At 42.4% G+C, this 17,019-nt stretch overlaps 1 protein-coding gene across 1 annotated transcript in view; it reads left to right on the top strand.

The window, feature by feature from the left end:
* Nucleotides 1-16,339, top strand: part of cdh2 (cadherin 2, type 1, N-cadherin (neuronal)) — a 54,344-nt gene extending 38,005 nt beyond the window's left edge. Inside the window, exons 6-16 of the mRNA XM_008334377.3 lie at nt 310-454; nt 712-884; nt 1,866-2,003; nt 2,484-2,669; nt 3,916-4,169; nt 4,699-4,841; nt 5,675-5,908; nt 6,697-6,930; nt 7,048-7,187; nt 11,001-11,165; nt 14,835-16,339. Of these exons, the coding sequence (XP_008332599.1) occupies nt 310-454; nt 712-884; nt 1,866-2,003; nt 2,484-2,669; nt 3,916-4,169; nt 4,699-4,841; nt 5,675-5,908; nt 6,697-6,930; nt 7,048-7,187; nt 11,001-11,165; nt 14,835-15,041 (2,019 nt within the window). The 3' untranslated portion in view covers nt 15,042-16,339. The remainder of the gene's footprint in view (nt 1-309; nt 455-711; nt 885-1,865; nt 2,004-2,483; nt 2,670-3,915; nt 4,170-4,698; nt 4,842-5,674; nt 5,909-6,696; nt 6,931-7,047; nt 7,188-11,000; nt 11,166-14,834) is intronic.
* The last annotated feature ends 680 nt before the right edge of the window (nt 16,340-17,019 follow it).

A 17,019-nucleotide genomic window follows, 5' to 3' on the forward strand; every position in this document is an offset into this window, starting at 1 on the left:
AATAAAATAAGAGAAGATCTGTTTCCAGAGTTATGTGTTGTTTTCGACCGTGGCAGGTATTGAACTGAATCTTATCACTCTTTTTTCCCCTCACATACGTCAAAGACAGTGGTGAGGAGAAAGGGTTCATTATCCAGAAAGATTTTTTTCCCCATTTTTTCTCTTTGCTGCACATTCTGGGGTCAGTGAGCACAGAGGCCGCACGGCTGACGTTCAGTCAACATTTTGTCCGGTGTGAGGTTTGCACAGTTTATAGTCCATGCTTGAACGGCGCAGTACAGTCCAGATGTGTTTGTTTTCTCCCTCCAGCTGAGAGCTCATGCAGTGGACCTAAACGGCAACCAGGTAGAAAACCCTATTGACATTGTGATCAATGTCATCGACATGAACGACAACAGACCCGAGTTCACCCATCAGATCTGGAACGGCACTGTTCCAGAGGGATCCAAGCCAGGTAATGTACCGCACAGAGCCAAGCAGTGCGCCACAAACGATCGACTCTTGTCTGAGCCTCCACTTCCACATGTTAATGCAGTGTTAGTAGTTCAAACAGCACAACTGGGGTCAGCCTTTTTTGAGTGTTTTCTAACAGCTTTTAAAACAATGAGTGCCCTTGAATTACAGAGCTGTGAAAAACATAAAAAAAAGATGTGAATAAATGCAAATGAAATTTGATTTCAATGGAAATCAACAACACTTTGGTTCCTGCAGGAACATACGTCATGACAGTGACATCTGTAGACAAAGATGATCCCAAAACAGCTAATGGGATGCTGCGGTACAAGATCCTGTCTCAAACTCCAGAGAGCCCGACGTCAAATATGTTCACCATCAACAACAAAACAGGAGGCATCATCACGGTGGCTGCAGGCCTGGACAGAGAGGTGTGTTTTTCCTCTTTCTTCAGGTTCAATGTGTTTTGTTAATTTAAAAAAATGAAAAAAAAATCTTTGTTAATTTAAAAAAATGAAAAATGTAAAATGTATTAATGTTATTTTCAACTTGTACATAAATGCACTGAGCATCTTCGGTGTGGCAGAAAACAGCACGAGTATCTCTACTAATATTCAGACAGTCTGTGAACTAATGAGGCACAGTAAAAGTGAATTTTGCAAATTACAAACTAAATGAGAAGTAGAAATGGACTTGGCTCTTTCACACTTATTTACTCTTACAAGGAGGCTGCGCGCTTCGCTGAGCGGCCAAATCTTTCCCTTCCCTCATTCTGGCTTTTTTTTCTTCTCTAAGGCAGAAGGCTTGCCCCGCGTTTTCTTTCTTTTTGTGCCCCGTGCAGAAGCAGCTACCGTCTTTCGTTTAATTGGATGGTGTTGCTATTTGGGATAAATAAATAAATGCAAATGTAGCAAGCAAGCTGCAGCCAGTTGGTGCAATTCTGCTGAGGCCAATCTGGCTGGGTGGACGTTCAATCACTTCCACCCTGGGGCTGCCGTTTTATGTCTGCCAGTTGCAACCAGCGCCACCATGAAAGTAATTTACCCGGCTCTCATTACCTAGCTCTGGTCCGTCACCTGAGTGGCTTTTAATGTGAAAAAGAGTCATTCGTTTGCCTTATTGTAGTGTTCATAGCAGTCGTGTCATTTTCACAAATCCACTCAGAAACTGCCATTCTCTATAACTGTAATCTGTCTTGTGCAAAAGCCCTTTGTAGGTCGTGATGGATAATAACTTTAGATTTGTATTGTTTTAGTCCAGGACCTTATTCCTTTGCACAGATATAATGGCTTTAAAGAGGGCGACTGTAAATGTTTATAGAAGTTGGTGTTTTGAAGTTGTATATTGTGGTGGCTTTACTATGAATAGAGTATAATTTTTATTGCTGTTTTTTTCTCCTTCTTCATTAACAGAAAGTCCCCCAGTACACACTGATCATCCAGGCCACTGACATGGAGGGCAACCCCATGTACGGCCTCTCCAACACAGCCACTGCTGTCATCAGAATCACTGACGTCAACGACAATCCACCAGAGTTCACTGCAGAGACGGTAAGAAAAAAAACCTGATATCTGAGACAACAGCAGGACAGGAATCTTAGCAAAGGAAACCCCCCCCCGCCTCCCTCCTTCTCCACTCTAATGTGGATATATGCAGTCAGCCATACACTGTGTTCACTTAACCTAGTTCTGCTTGGCCCAGCATTTCCAAAGCCATGCACATACACAAGTAGCCGCGTGAACAGTGTATCTTCCTCCCAACGTTGACACATGCAATTGCACGGATGTCGACGGAGTGAAAGAGGCACTTACAGTGTTTGTGAATCACTAAAATTTGTATCGCCGCTCTCGCGCGTTCGGGGGAGGACAGGGGATGAGATGGCCATGACGACATGATAACTTACCTTAGATGTCTGTTTACTCCAGATTGGCCCTGCTGTGCTGTGTAAGGCAAAGCCTGCAGTGTTTTCTGCTGCCACAGCAGCATCACTAACAGCTCACTGCTCTGTTCTTCATGGTTTATTCATGCAGTTTTTTGGTGAGGTGCCTGAAAACCGTGTGAATGTCATCGTGGCCAACCTGTCGGTGACTGACAAGGACCAGCCCAACACACCGGCCTGGAATGCGGTCTACAAAATCACCGGCGGCGACCCCACCGGCAGGTTCTCCGTGCCCACTGATCCAACCACTAACGAGGGCCTGGTGACGGTCGTCAAGGTGAGGCCTCCTCCACTAACTCCACTGCTCTAATCCTCTAGAGCCGCATAAAACCTTGTATGGCATACTGAGACAGCGAGTGAGAGACAGAGAGAGTGGTTTGTGGATGGTTGGTTCTACAATATATTCTGTCAGGGAGGTTATTTTTCATCAAGGATATATATTTTTTTTACATTCCAATGGTTTTCATAGGTCATTGCAAGGGCTCCCGGTCAATAAAGAATCTTTTTTTTAGGTCACTTGCATAAAAGTTCATTCTAAAGGTTTGTAGTATAAAATATTATGTTGCTCATTTAGAATTTATCATGAATTCACATCTCGAGGTATGTGTCAGTATACACTCTTTAATTTGACGTCTGTCTGAACCAGAATTATGTTTATTATTATATAACACACACAAATCCCACAGCAGCAGAGTGGCAGGGTAAAAGTTCACATTCAGTGGGTTTTTGGGGGGTAGGTAAACAAGCCTTTCCGTTGCTATTGCAGCTATAACTGCAAGCTCCAACAGAGGGCACTTAAAGTGCAGCTCATTTTTCATATTCCCCGTTGTCCCCAGTAAAAGACCCTACCTACTAATTTGTTAGCAGGACAGCTAAACTGTCCTCCCAGGCAGACAAATGGAACAGTGAAATGTCTGAAGAGTCTCGTATTATTTTGTGTCCAGGAGTCCACGGTGTAAAATACACCTTTGCTAGCCACTGGGACGTTCCACTAAATTTGTGCTGCTAACTGAAGCTAAACAATTCTCCCAGTGCCATATATTAGTTTCAACAAATACTCAATGTACTCCAAATACACACTGCTTGCCAAAAATACGATTTTCCAGCAGCTATTAATTCCTCTTTATTTATTCCAGCACTGAGCTTCAGAAGAAAACTTGATCAGCAGTGTGGAAAAAGGCAATTACTTAGAAAATAACAAGGTTTAGCTGCAAGAGAGACTTTGTTTTTGTGTTTGGGGATTTCAGACACATAACTTATTAGACCTTTAAACGTCTTCAAATATCCAACATGACATTTGTCCTGATTTTTTTTAAGTGAACCCTGTCTCTCACTAACCTTTGTCTCTCACTGACTGTAAATTGATAGAATATTAATCCCCCGGTCGTGCAAACGGAGCTACTAGAATAACATCTTTAGCAGGAGAAAGGTTAAGCTCCCCGTTCTTTGTGAGGACGTGTTGAAAATGTGCCTGCATTTTGATGCGTGTTTCACTTCACGCGCCCTTCTCTGCTGTCTTCCAGCCTATTGACTATGAAATCAGTCGGACATATGTGCTGACAGTGGAGGCGAGGAACGAGGTCCCCCTGGCCAGAGGCATTCACCCTCCTCGTCAGTCCACTGCCACTGTCTCCATCAGAGTGATCGATGTCAACGAGAGCCCCTACTTTGAGCCCAACCCCAAACTCATTAAACTGGAGGAGGGAATGTTGCCTGAGTCAACACTGACCACCTTCACTGCACAGGACCCGGATCGTTTCATGCAGCAAAGCATCAGGTAAAAAAATAGAAAATAAGAAAAATCAGAGCTCTGTGAATCTAAAAAAAAAACATATATAAATAATTTAGATTTGGAATTTAATTATTCCTCTTTATTCCCCATTTTGAATAAATAATAATAAGCAGTAGCTATGGAGGATCCATACAACACTATAACACACACCATGGCCTGATAGAAAGTCTGTCTCCGTCCAATATATTTTATCAAGCCCGATCCTTTTCATCACACATCTCGCCTCAGAGCGTGTTTGGCCGTGGATGTGCTCGTTGGCCTGAGAACATGAGGAAATAAGCTCGCTTTGTTGTTCTATCATTTGTCCTACAAACACTTTTGAACAAATGATGACGGCAAATATATTCTGTGCCCACTGGAGCACTGTTCTAGAAAAGCTTTTCAAAGTTTTAGAACGTGGAAAATTATAGATCCATTTGATCCCTAACATTTTGTGTAACTGGACATTCCGCCTTGACTTAAGAAGACTGTGAATTAACGCGTCATCATATATGTTCTTGTTTTTCCACCTCAGATACTCCCGGCTCTCAGATCCCGCAAACTGGTTAAAGATCGATCCAAGCACCGGTCGCATCACAACGATTGCCGTTTTGGACCGGGAGTCTCCGTATGTGAAGAACAGCCTGTACAATGCCACGTTTCTGGCGACCGACAGTGGTATGTGATCATTCAATTGCTTCTTCTCTCATCAAAAAAAACACCTTGTGAAAACTGCAACTGCTGCAATGCCTCGGTTACATGGCATGTGTTTCAGCCAGGCAGACGCACACTGCATTCCACGCCATTATTGTTAGAGCATCCAGGGAGAGGAAAAAAAAGCCTGGTGGATGTCTAATTCAGCCTACCTCTCAAAGGTCATTGACTTTGGTTTGCGATGCTTTTCTTCTGAATCCAGGGAAATCTACATCAGTTAAGCCACAAAGACACCCTCCATTCTTGAAGGTCAACCTTTTTACCAGCAGTTCGGCCCGTCTGGAAATCTCACCACCTTAGGTGAAGGTTAATGTGCGAGTGATCCAAGAACCATCACCCAGCATGTGGATATATTCACCTCCTTCCCTGCACAGGCGGGATTTACCTCTGTTCAGGTTTACCCTGTTCTCCGGAGCATAGCTGAGGCCAATAGGCTTAAAAAACTGCACCACTAAAGAGGTTTCTCAGAATTAATGGGTCAGGATTGGATGACTAGCTCCTTTGAGCGTGGCCTGAATGGTAAAAAAGCCTCTTAGCTGAGTGAAACTATAGAGGAGCCAGAGAGGAGCGACAGTGGGCTCTTTTTGTCTGCCTTAGTATTCCCATCCTGCGTCCTTTGCCAGGGAGACGTTGTTTAGCCACACGTGCGCACACACACAAGCTGCCCAAATGTTCTTCCTCTTTCTGACTACATTATATAGATTAATTAAGACTCATAAAAAATTAGGCAGCGTGAGGAATATACTCCCAACTAAGAAGAACATAAATAAAAAGTATGTTTTTGTCGGTCCACACAGGTATTCCTCCCGCGTCCGGCACTGGCACTCTTCAGATTTTCCTTCTTGATATCAACGACAACGCTCCCAAAGTGTTCCCCCAGGAGACAGAGATATGTCAGAAACCGGAGCCAAATGCCATCAATATCACTGCACTTGATGAAGACCTGAACCCAAACGCTGGGCCATTCGCCTTCGAGTTGGCGCACAAACCATCAGACGTTCGGAGGAACTGGACAATTACAAGGATCAGCGGTGAGGCACACGACACAACTGTCTATTTAGCTTTACAATTTCTGGAATTTACACTGTTCACACATGGCTACTAGTGTCTTCTTTTTTTTACATCAAACACTATTTTTTATGTGTCTTCTTTTTTTTTTTACATCAAACACTATTTTTTATATCCCATTAAATTTGTTAGTATTTAAATAATTCAAACTGAACTGCAGCCGCTGCAGAATGCCTGTGTATTAACTACAGCCATATGCCTGTCTGTAATTAATTCGCACAACAATTAAAATATTGCCAAGGGGTCAGGGAGAGCTGAGAACTGCAGTACAATTACATGTTAACCCTTAGAAGAACCCATTAATTGTTTATGCTAATTTAAAGCCGACATTCAGGAGAGGAACTCATTTGCGTGCCAGACAGCGTGAGTGGAAATGCCGTGAGTCTGTGTGTATCTTAATCAGATTATGACATCGGGATCATGCAGCTGGGAATTTAGCATTAGCAGCATTATGAAATCACATTCAGCACATATAGATCATAAGCACAAAATCTAAATCCTGCCTATACGTGGGATTCAATACGCTAAAGCAAAAGAAAAACAGGTGGGAATTCATGCCTTACATTTTCTATTGTGTAATTCTATTATAAACAGGGTTTGATACAAACAGCCATGCAGATATCTGACTGTAATCCACTGTGGATCTGCTGACGATACGTGATGTTTCATACAGCATCACAGTAACTCTGTCTCCAACCATCAGTCACTCAGTGGATGCTCTTCTTTTTTCTTTTTTTTTTTCATATTTTAGGTGACTACGCTCAGCTCAGCCTCAGAATCGGTTTCCTTGAAAGTGGCATTTATGAGATTCCAATCATAATCACTGACTCGGGCAACCTGCCCATGTCCAGCACCTCGTACCTGAAGGTCAAAGTGTGCCAGTGTGACATCAACGGAGACTGCACCGACCAGCAGCAGATCATGGCTGCCGGTCTGGGCACGGGGGCCATCATATCCATCCTCCTCTGTATCATCATCCTCCTCAGTGAGTGTCCTACGGTTACTAAGAAAAACCACTCCACTGCAGTAGTATGACCACCAGCGAAGCTAAGATGCTGTGTTTCACTAACACGGGTTCTCTCTGTGTGTGTGCGTCCGTCAGTCCTCGTGCTGCTGTTTGTTGTGTGGATGAAGCGTCGTGACAAAGAGCGCCAGGCCAAGCAGCTCCTTATTGATCCAGAGGACGATGTGCGAGATAACATTCTCAAGTATGACGAGGAAGGCGGAGGAGAGGAGGATCAGGTGAGGATCACGGAAACACACTGTCTAAACAACTCATTTTCCTACGCATTTTAAATGCATTCTTTCTTTCTATTTTTTTATTTCAAACAAAAGAATAGTATCTGTCTGTCTCTGACTGAAAGACCTTTGTTTCCGCTGACATTTTTGACCCGTTTTACAGTTACATAGAGAGAGATGCCACGTACCCTTGAGCACTCATCAGGATGTAGTTACATATCAATCAAAAACTGACAGCAGCTGTGTGGGTGTTTGCTTTTTTTTCTTTCTTTTTTCACTTCCACAGGCCACTGTCAATCATAGAGATCATACTACCTCCATCCTGGTGAAGTAGAAGAGCTTGGTTTTTAAATGATAAATTCCTGTAAAATAATGTTGGAAAATGACCAACACGTGAATATTTACATGCATGAATTCAATTCAGTTAAGAATTTAAACCCGCTAAAGTTCAGTCTTTGAATGATTTTCTCCCTGGATATGTTTTCTACTTGCGTTCACTTAGTGTTGGTATATATATATATCAGGTCACCTCTGTGCAACACCGTAGCTGTTTGTTTATATTTGAAACGACATAAGGACATCAAGAATCCCTGTGTATTTTCAGCAGAAATATAACTGTTTTTTTGCTGAATTTCATCCCTTCCACTGTTTCTTATGCTGCTCTAAACCTCACCTCATGATTGCTCACAAAGCAGACTCAGACAGATTTTAATGCTAATTGGATGCAGCTAGCAATCGAAAACATAAATCAATGAGGGAAATACATTTTTATCAGGAAAAAAATGTCCCCAGCACAGATACAGTCAAATACAGGCATTATTATCGGCATCGATAATGTCACTTCTGACTATCCCAGTGTAATGATTGGGCTCACACAGACACAAATTCAATTGTCCCAGTGACCCTGTATTAGCATAACAGTCATTTTTAACACCGAGACAGTTAAACAAGAAATGGATTATTTTCTTGCTGTTGGTCAAAATGCTCCAGTGACTGAGGAACAGCAGGAGACCCTGGTCTGACCCAGCACAACGCCAAATTGGTCTGGCAGACTGATGTCATGTGGTAACAGACGTCTGTTATGGCTCAATAAGGAAGCTCTGTCTAAGGTAGCAGTGTCTAAGGTAGCAGTGTGACTGAACAGTCATTATGAAGATGCAGGTGATTAAACAAGAAGGCATGCACTGGTGCGTTCACCACGGTGCATTTGTGTTCAGGTTGCGTCAACTCGTACGGTCCAGTTCGAATGCGAATTCACAAATGAACAGAACATGTACTGAGGAAAGAGAAGAGTTTGTTTTGACTGGCATAGAGGAACGCAGGAGGAAATGGTTGGAATAGTCAGAGTTTGGTTAAAAAATAATAGACCTAACTTTTTCCAGCGATATGGCTTTTATAATTCCCTCCTGTGTTCTCCCTATCTCCCACAGGGGAGGAAATTGCTTGTTCATTTTGCCATCTCAGAGTATGTGTGATTTTAGTCGCTGCTGCTCTTGGTTCGTGAAGCACTTGTTTTATCAACACCGTAACAACCTGTCACGCCAATCACACAGTAACTAAATAAAAAGCTAATTAAGGCATCAGTGCGGTTAACAGGTTAACAGGTTAACAGGCGTCGAAGAAGAGATCGTCGGTTTCTTCAACCACTGAAACAATTTGGCCCAAGTAACTCTTTAAACTGCTCGGATTTATAGGCAATAAGACACCAGGCCTGTATATGAAGATAATACAACCGCCTGATGTATTTGTCACTAGAGATAAAGGGGAACTTTAATTAGACTGAGGAACGGCAGTATTAAAGAAGGGAAGTGAGATGTGAGATCAAAGCTGCGTTGGCTCCACTCTATCAGGGCCAGAAGAGAAGAGATCAGATTGAACAGGGTAGCTGCAGAATATTGGATGGACCAAAATCAGTATGATGATTTATAACAACAGCACAGTTGGGTTTAAGTAGATTTAAGGAGCTCAGTCAACGGTAATCCAACAGAATCATAGACTGGGGCTACCAGATACAAATAATAATTTGGTTTCATTTATACGTTGTCTTGTTTGACTATAAGGAATCAAACCAGAAACCTCCTGCTTGGCAGGCAGAAAGACTACCACTGCTTCACCCGATCACTTTAAATAATGCATATCCCCTTATCAAATTTGAAAAAGCACCTGTAGAAAAAGAAAGATAAACTGAATAGTCATTAGGTTACGGCATAAACAGATTTTAAAATGGCATTTATTTCATAAACCTTTAATTCTTCGGCACTGTGTGGCACTTAATTCCACCTTGTCCTGTTTTTGTTGTTGTAAAGAATTCAGTGCTTCAGCCTAATTATCCATTGTTGGAAACTGCTCTTGTCTCTTTCATAATTCTAATACCTGTAGGCTTTTGTAAACACGCTTTTGCAAATCGCTGCTGATGTTTAAGCATAATTTACATCCAGTTTAATCTCAGCGCCTAATCAAATCACGGGAATTAGATCGGGCTTGTAATGTAATATCTATGCAATGAAATATGATTAGACATAAGAATATGAATTGAAAAATAATATATTTCACTGGTACACAAACTCAGCTCTTTCTTAGAAGGCTAAAAAAAAAAAAACAGCAATGCACACCCTCGTGCTTAAATGTGGGTCATTATAAGTGCCTGAGGCAGCCATTTCACCAGGCCAGCATATATGGGAGGAGTCAATTCCCCAAATGAGACCAGTATGTCATTTGACCTTCCTGCTTGGTCCGACCATTATGCGGTTCTGTTGCAAATTCCCGTCACCAAGTCCTGACCCTTCTGAAGTGTGACCTAATAGAGAGAGAGGGGGCAGGGAGGGGGGGTCAAACAGGAGTCAGACCGAAATTGACCTAAAATGATGTATGGCTCATTGCATGATGTGTGATGACCACTGTTCTTCAGCGAGGCACGGCCTGGGGCTGATTTTCATTCCCCATGAAATCAAATTACACATGAATAACCCATGTGTTTGCTTTAGATTTGACGATACTTGGCCGGGCGTGGAGGCCACACTGGCTAAGCTGTGTTTCTGCAGGATTTTTTATATATATCGTCGGTTTTTTTTCTACTATTTTCTTCCCTGACGTTTCAACATATGTGTGTCTGTGTGTGTAGGTGCATGTGCAACTGAGCAGAGACGATTTTGAAGGGGGATATTAGAGATGGATGGATTACTGAAAATCTTTTAAAGAGGAACAATCCATCATGCATGCTTATTAGGCACACACCCTGATTCTCTAATGGCACTTTCTCTATCATATCTGCTGTCACCGTGATACCATCCAGACATTCGGCTCCGCTCAGCATGGCTCCACCTCTCTCTCTCTTTCTCTCTCTCTCTCTCCACTACCTTTTTCTCTCTCTCTCTCTTTCCTTCCACCCTCCCCCTCTTCATGACTTTGCACAAACTGCGCGCCATTCAGGTTGCCTTGGTAATGTTAATAGGATTAGCAATGGCTTATGCATATCCACCGTCCCGTGTCTGGGCATTGATTAGAGTCAAACAGTCGTCTGGACATCCTTACTGCTGCACATTGTACAAATACATTACAGTGTGTGTTGGGGCTCCCAGTGTGGCCCCCCACCCCATCATCATGGCTGACTTTATAACCAGTCAATCTGATTGTCCGTGGGACAAATGACTCCCCTCATGTTCCTTCTGCTCTCCTTCCCTCGTCCTAAACATCAATAATGTTCCCCTCCACTTCTGATGCACTCGTCTTGCGTATGCACCTCTATGAATAACTGGGTCTGGTTCGGCGTCCTGTCACACCGCTCCGCTAACTCCCATTGGTTTATGTGTTTCTCAGGATTATGACCTCAGTCAGCTGCAGCAGCCGGACACGATAGAGCCCGATGCAATTAAGCCGGTTGGAATCCGCCGCCTGGATGAGAGACCCCTCCACCCAGAGCCACAGTATCCAATGAGGTCAGCAGCACCCCACCCTGGAGACATCGGAGACTTCATCAACGAGGTAAGAAAAAAAAACAACGCCAGCCAGTCGTCAACACTAACTGAAAATTGAAATCGAATCCCAGGAGCTGGAGAAATAACTGAAACGAGCGGATCAGTGTTGTCACAAAGCCTGAATTTCATTTTCAAGCTGAATGACTTTCTCATAATAAATTTGTATCTAAATAAACAATTCATCTGTGTCAACGAGGAAAAAAAGCACGGTCTTTGTAATGAAGGGAAAGACTAAATCAGATTAATTTTATTTGAATTTTTTTTCTCATCTTTTGCCGGCAGAAAGTTTTATCATCCCACAGGCGGTATAATCACTCAGACGTGTGCAAAGCCCGAAATGTGGATGACGATAATTCACTTAGATATTATTGTTTTTTTTTTCCCTCCTCACATTCTGCCAAAGTAGAGTTATAGATGTGTCAGCACAGAAATGGGAGATGAGAGAGGCAACGCACGGCCATTCTGTGGCGTGGCACTTTTCAGAGTGCCCTCGTCTGCCCGAGGCAATCGTTGACTCCGGCATGAAGGGAGAATGTAAAATGAAAAGAGCAGTCATGTATTTTTCACATGCTCCAACAGACACGAGTTTCACAGCATCACAAATAAAGTTCTCTCGTAGTTTTCAGACTCCATTTTTTAAGATTAAAACTCACTCCTCAGTTCTGCACACGGACGGTTTCTCAGATCATTTAAACCGGGAAGAACTCATCTTTATTTCACCGTGTGTCGGAAATACTCTTAACACACTTGACCTAGCTGCACATATGAAGTGAAATATAATGTTTTTGCACCACCCTCTAAAGAGCCATTTAAGGATGCGCACCATTTTTCTGCAGAAATGCGGTTTAAATATTCTCGCTGGGCCTCGGGGATTTATCAAGTCTGGGCATCCTGACCTAGAAACACTCACTGAAACCAGGCGATGTTGATCCGTTTTTAGTCCCAGATTTGACTGTCGCTAAAGCTCAGTCATGGTAGCTCCGCCGCTCGCACACAGCTGGGATCTGACCTTATAAAGACGAGTTGCCATGGGAAAGGGAAGAAAGGGAGGAGTGGTGGGATCCAATCTTTACCCTTAAAATGTACAGATTCCCCTGGTGTTTATGGCTGTAAATTAATTAAGATGTCGGGGAAAAATAGAGCAGTTCTATACAGACATGTACTGCACAATATTAGGCTGTTCAAACACTTTGAACTGCATATGATGACCCTTGGGGTGATGACCCTTTAGAAAAAAGAAATTACCACACAGGTCATCCTGGTAAAGACAAAAGCTTTGAACCAGCAATCCTCTAATCACGAGCCTAATTCAGTAACTACTAGGCCACCGACTGTGGCATCATTAGCTCTGGAGTGATCACAGAAAGAAAAGTGGAACAGCAGGCACAGCACTGGACTGGATATAGTTTTAGGTCTAGTTTAGGATAGTTACGAAGCAAATCAGAAGCAACAGGCAGGAAGTAAGGGGACGTCAGCATTGCTGGGTGTTGTATTTACACTAAGGCAGACTAAAGCTGTAGCAGCTGTAAATGCATGTGCAGTGTAGTCTCTTAACCTCCAGGGAAATCCTGAAAACCTTATGACACGGTAATAGTGCTTCACAGTTTAAGCGACACTTGATTTACTTTACTTTAATCTGTCTATTATTATTATTTTAAACATCATGAAAGACACCGACTGCGTTCTCACAGAGGAGGGGGCGAGGGCCAAGATAAATGACACTACTACCAAACAGACACAACCTCTGACGGTCACAGGTGGATCCAACTGCACAAAAGGAGAAGTGATCATATTTTCTGTTTTGCATAGTCCCTTTCTGTCAGTGCTGGTGAGACCGACAGTGAGCGGGAGCAGCAGCAGGTTGGATTACACGTCTCTTTTGTTAGATGCAGGACAGAGTAACTCCACACAGCTCAGGCTGAGAGTTTTGGGAGAATCGAGCTTCACGGCTGAGTCATTTATAATAAAATCACCAGGCTGAGCTCCTGTGATTGACCGCCCTCATGAATCTCCGTGTGCTTCTGGTCGTAGATACAGCAACTACAGCTGCAGAGTGATTATGGCTGGGATTGTCAGGAACAATCCATCTGTCGTATTTTCCACCAAGTTATCAACGCCACAGCCCTGAGCGCAGACTTACAAAAGCTAACAAGTGTAAAATAATCACTATGCGCCCAGTCAATTTAATACAATAGATCTTTTATTATTTTTTTACATTTTTTATAGCATTTGAGCGCTGTAATGGCAGCAGGGAGGAATTGATAAATCTTTGACAAGTTCTCCGTGAGCTCAAGTCTCATTTCTCTTGTGCCGCGTCGCTTTACTTCTTTTAAATCATTTGTTTGAGCTACGAGGGAGAAACCAGACAGGGATCCAAAAGTGGTTCACGGCCAAAACGCAGCTCTAACTCCTAGAGTACTAATCCACGGGGGTCTCCTGAGTCCCGTTACGGAAATGACGCTGGGGATCAATAACCATCCATAATGATGGCTCATGACGCCATGGGGATTTCTGGGAATGTTGAACACAAACTTCAAGAATGCCAGGGATATTAGGAGAAGACATGGAGACATATTAATGACAAACACACGCTCCTATACTTTTGTTTTCTTTGCTGGAAGTCTAATAAAATATACATCAATTACAAAACGTGCGGTTCCTATGACACCTTTTGGCTACTACTAGCATGTTAGTATGTTAAAGGAGGCAAAAAAAAGGGAGACAGCCACAAAGGCTCAGGAGTACTTTAGAAAAATCACTGAACCCATACTTCAGCTCGTTTTGTGGGAAATGGGCATCCAATTCTACCTGCCAAACTTAAAACACACCATCAACAAAAGGTACAACAGGCAGAATCCGTGATGGGACAGCAGCGCATCAGTATTCACCACACACTGGACCCGTTTATAAGGTTTATGCTGCTTATAAATAAACGTCCTTTTCTTGTGGGAAAAGAAATCTTTGCTTCGAAATTCCATTTTGTTTTTTCCAGGGTGTTGAAAACAAAGCATTTCTGGTCTGAAGTCCAGAACATTTCTCTACAAGAAACGTGCAGTAATCAACGTAGTCTAAGTATTTTTGCAAAGAGATTTAATAGCGTCACCCAACTACAGATTCAAGTTTTTTCTCTAAAATAAGATTTGACAAGTATTGAAGATTTCACCATCGGGATTACAGATGTCACACTATTGATCCAGGAGTTGTTTTATTTGTGCACAGACCTTGACGGGTGGTGGTTGGCAGGCTCACACAGGAGTTCAGTGGGGCGAAGGTGGATGGTTTCAATTTGAAGCTCCAGCTCACACTTGTTCTTGGCTCGCAACCAAAAACATTGAAATCCTTCATTTCAGAAACATCAGGAGAATTCTTCACTCTCTCAGTTTTAGCATAGATTAACGCAGTGTGTCCTAAAGTGGGGGGCAGGGACCCCCTAAGGGGCACAAAGCTATTGCACAGTCAACGCAGCAAGTGAAATTAATTTTGATTTTAATATTTTCTTCATTCGTGCCACAGTGGGGAAACTTACACTAATTTGCAATTTTATTTCCTCTGTTCAGTGAGAATATCTGGTGTAGAAATTACACATTTTATAATGAAGTTCAAAAGCATTAGCCGTGAACACATTTTTTTTATTGTACTCCTTGGTTAAAACACTGTTTTACGTCTGTGTGCACAGGGACTCAAGGCAGCAGACAACGACCCCACCGCTCCACCCTACGACTCCTTGCTAGTGTTCGACTACGAGGGCAGCGGCTCCACCGCCGGCTCCCTCAGTTCCCTCAATTCCTCGAGCAGCGGAGGGGACCAGGACTACGACTACCTCAACGACTGGGGCCCTCGCTTTAGAAAACTGGCAGACATGTACGGAGGGAGCGACGACTAAGACACACAGCCAGTCTTTGAAGGATAAAAAAACAAAGTGAAGAATGATGATTGACCTGTCGAGGGACATCTGCAGCTTCTGATATTCCCCTCCCCTCAACCCACCCCTTCTTCCCCCTGAGAACGTGATGGAACTGAGAAAAGTAACACAAAATAAAAACATTGATCCAGAAAATTTTTCAAAATCAACCAACCTAGGCTTATTGTTGTAGTCTACGCATACATATGCTTGTTGACAGCTTAGGCATAGGCTGTGGTCCTGTAACAGAGGAAGTGGGAGGGAAGACCCGGTGGACTGTCACCACTCTGATTGTCGGTAGTGAATGCGCTCAGTTACACTTGAATTTCACAGTACAGAAGCACTGGGATATAATGTGCCTTTTTGTACATTTTTTTTATCTGAAAGATGAGTTTTATGTTCAAGGCTTTAATGGTACTGACATTTGGAGTGATTTCAAACAGTATGTTACACTCTGGTATGCTTCGTTATGCTCACTTTTTTTTTTATCTATTTCTTTGGTTCCACAATGCTCCTGCTTCTTATTTAAGTCAACTACAAAGACAATGAAGGATCGTCTTTTAGCTTGGATTGAAGGAAAAATAATTACAAGCAGCACTGTACAGAACGCTAGACTTTTTCACTAAGAATTAAAATGATGCAGCTGGTTGCAAATAAAGGGAGTTTTGAATTATACTTTGGTAGCATTTTTTTTTTTTCATTTTTTGAAGTGGTGTAGTATTTTACAAAAGTGACAAAAAAAACTGTTTTGGTCTAATCTCTGTACACTTCATTTGCCTTAGTCATCATTTGATATCTTTAAGTTTCACTTCACTGTAAAAAGTTGTGTGTACATAATGTTTTTGTTATTTCTTTTTCTTTTGATGTAGTATATGAAGAAGTGCAAAAAGATCCAAACTTGTAAATGTTTAATTTGAACAACAAATCCAAGTTTTTTGCATGTTTTTATCAACACAAACTGTTGTTTCCCCAAATTTATTTACAAAGTTAAAAAAAAAAAAAAATCTGGTTGACATAAATGTGTAGAAGTTAAGGACATTTTTTTTGTATAAAACGTGAGGAAAAAACGTGAAAAAAATTGAAAAGTAGTGATATTGTCAGCACAACTGTTGAATTTGTACCAAATAAGGGGGAGGAGGGGTGATGTGCTAGGTATTAATAAATGACTCAGCTTTACGACTGGAAAAGGTTTTTGACCGACGCCTTGTGGATAACCCTGTGTACTGGAAACAAATTATACATCTCTGACCCCACAATAAAAATGCTAACTTTGGAGCTAACGCTGCCTCCTCACTCATTTGTTTCACACAGGCTCGGTCACACTGGGGTTGGTGACACGGTACAGTATCTCAAAGGACGACCGCTCGAGGCAAAAACAGGTGACGCGGGTGTGGAGACGATCACTCGTGTGGCCAGCAGGCGGAGGAGAAAATAACACAAGGTCAAAACTGAAATGAAAACAGCAAATCCATCCAGCAGCTGTCGGATATCAGAGATTTGATATTGTAGACCACAGTGGGTCAGTGTGTACCGGGACCTTGAAATGAGGAAAGCCTCCGAAAATTGCCCTCAGGGACACTGCAGGTATGTAGGCTACTGGGACATATGGAGGGATGATGGAGAGGACAGGAGAGACCTTTGTTGTTGGTCTGTGTGTGTGCATATATGTATATAAATAAAAACATCTTTTAACTTAGTCACGGGTTAGCTAAGTATGATTAATCATGATTCATTCAAGCTGAAGCCACAAACTCATGCTGGACATTGATGATATTTTAAACTCAAGCTGCTTGGGTCAAAAAAAGTTGCAGAATAAGTAAACTTGTGAGCCTGTGAGGTTAGCATATTTAGTCTGAGTTCTAAGAATATTCCAGGATGACATATAGTCCACAAAATACATATAAACATCACATTTGGAAGATAATTGACAAAGAATTCCTTGTTTCCTCTCTCCTCCCTC

The sequence above is a fragment of the Cynoglossus semilaevis genome, chromosome 20 (genome assembly GCF_000523025.1).
Source record: "Cynoglossus semilaevis isolate Cse_v1.0 chromosome 20, Cse_v1.0, whole genome shotgun sequence".
Classification (NCBI taxonomy): domain Eukaryota; kingdom Metazoa; phylum Chordata; class Actinopteri; order Pleuronectiformes; family Cynoglossidae; genus Cynoglossus; species Cynoglossus semilaevis.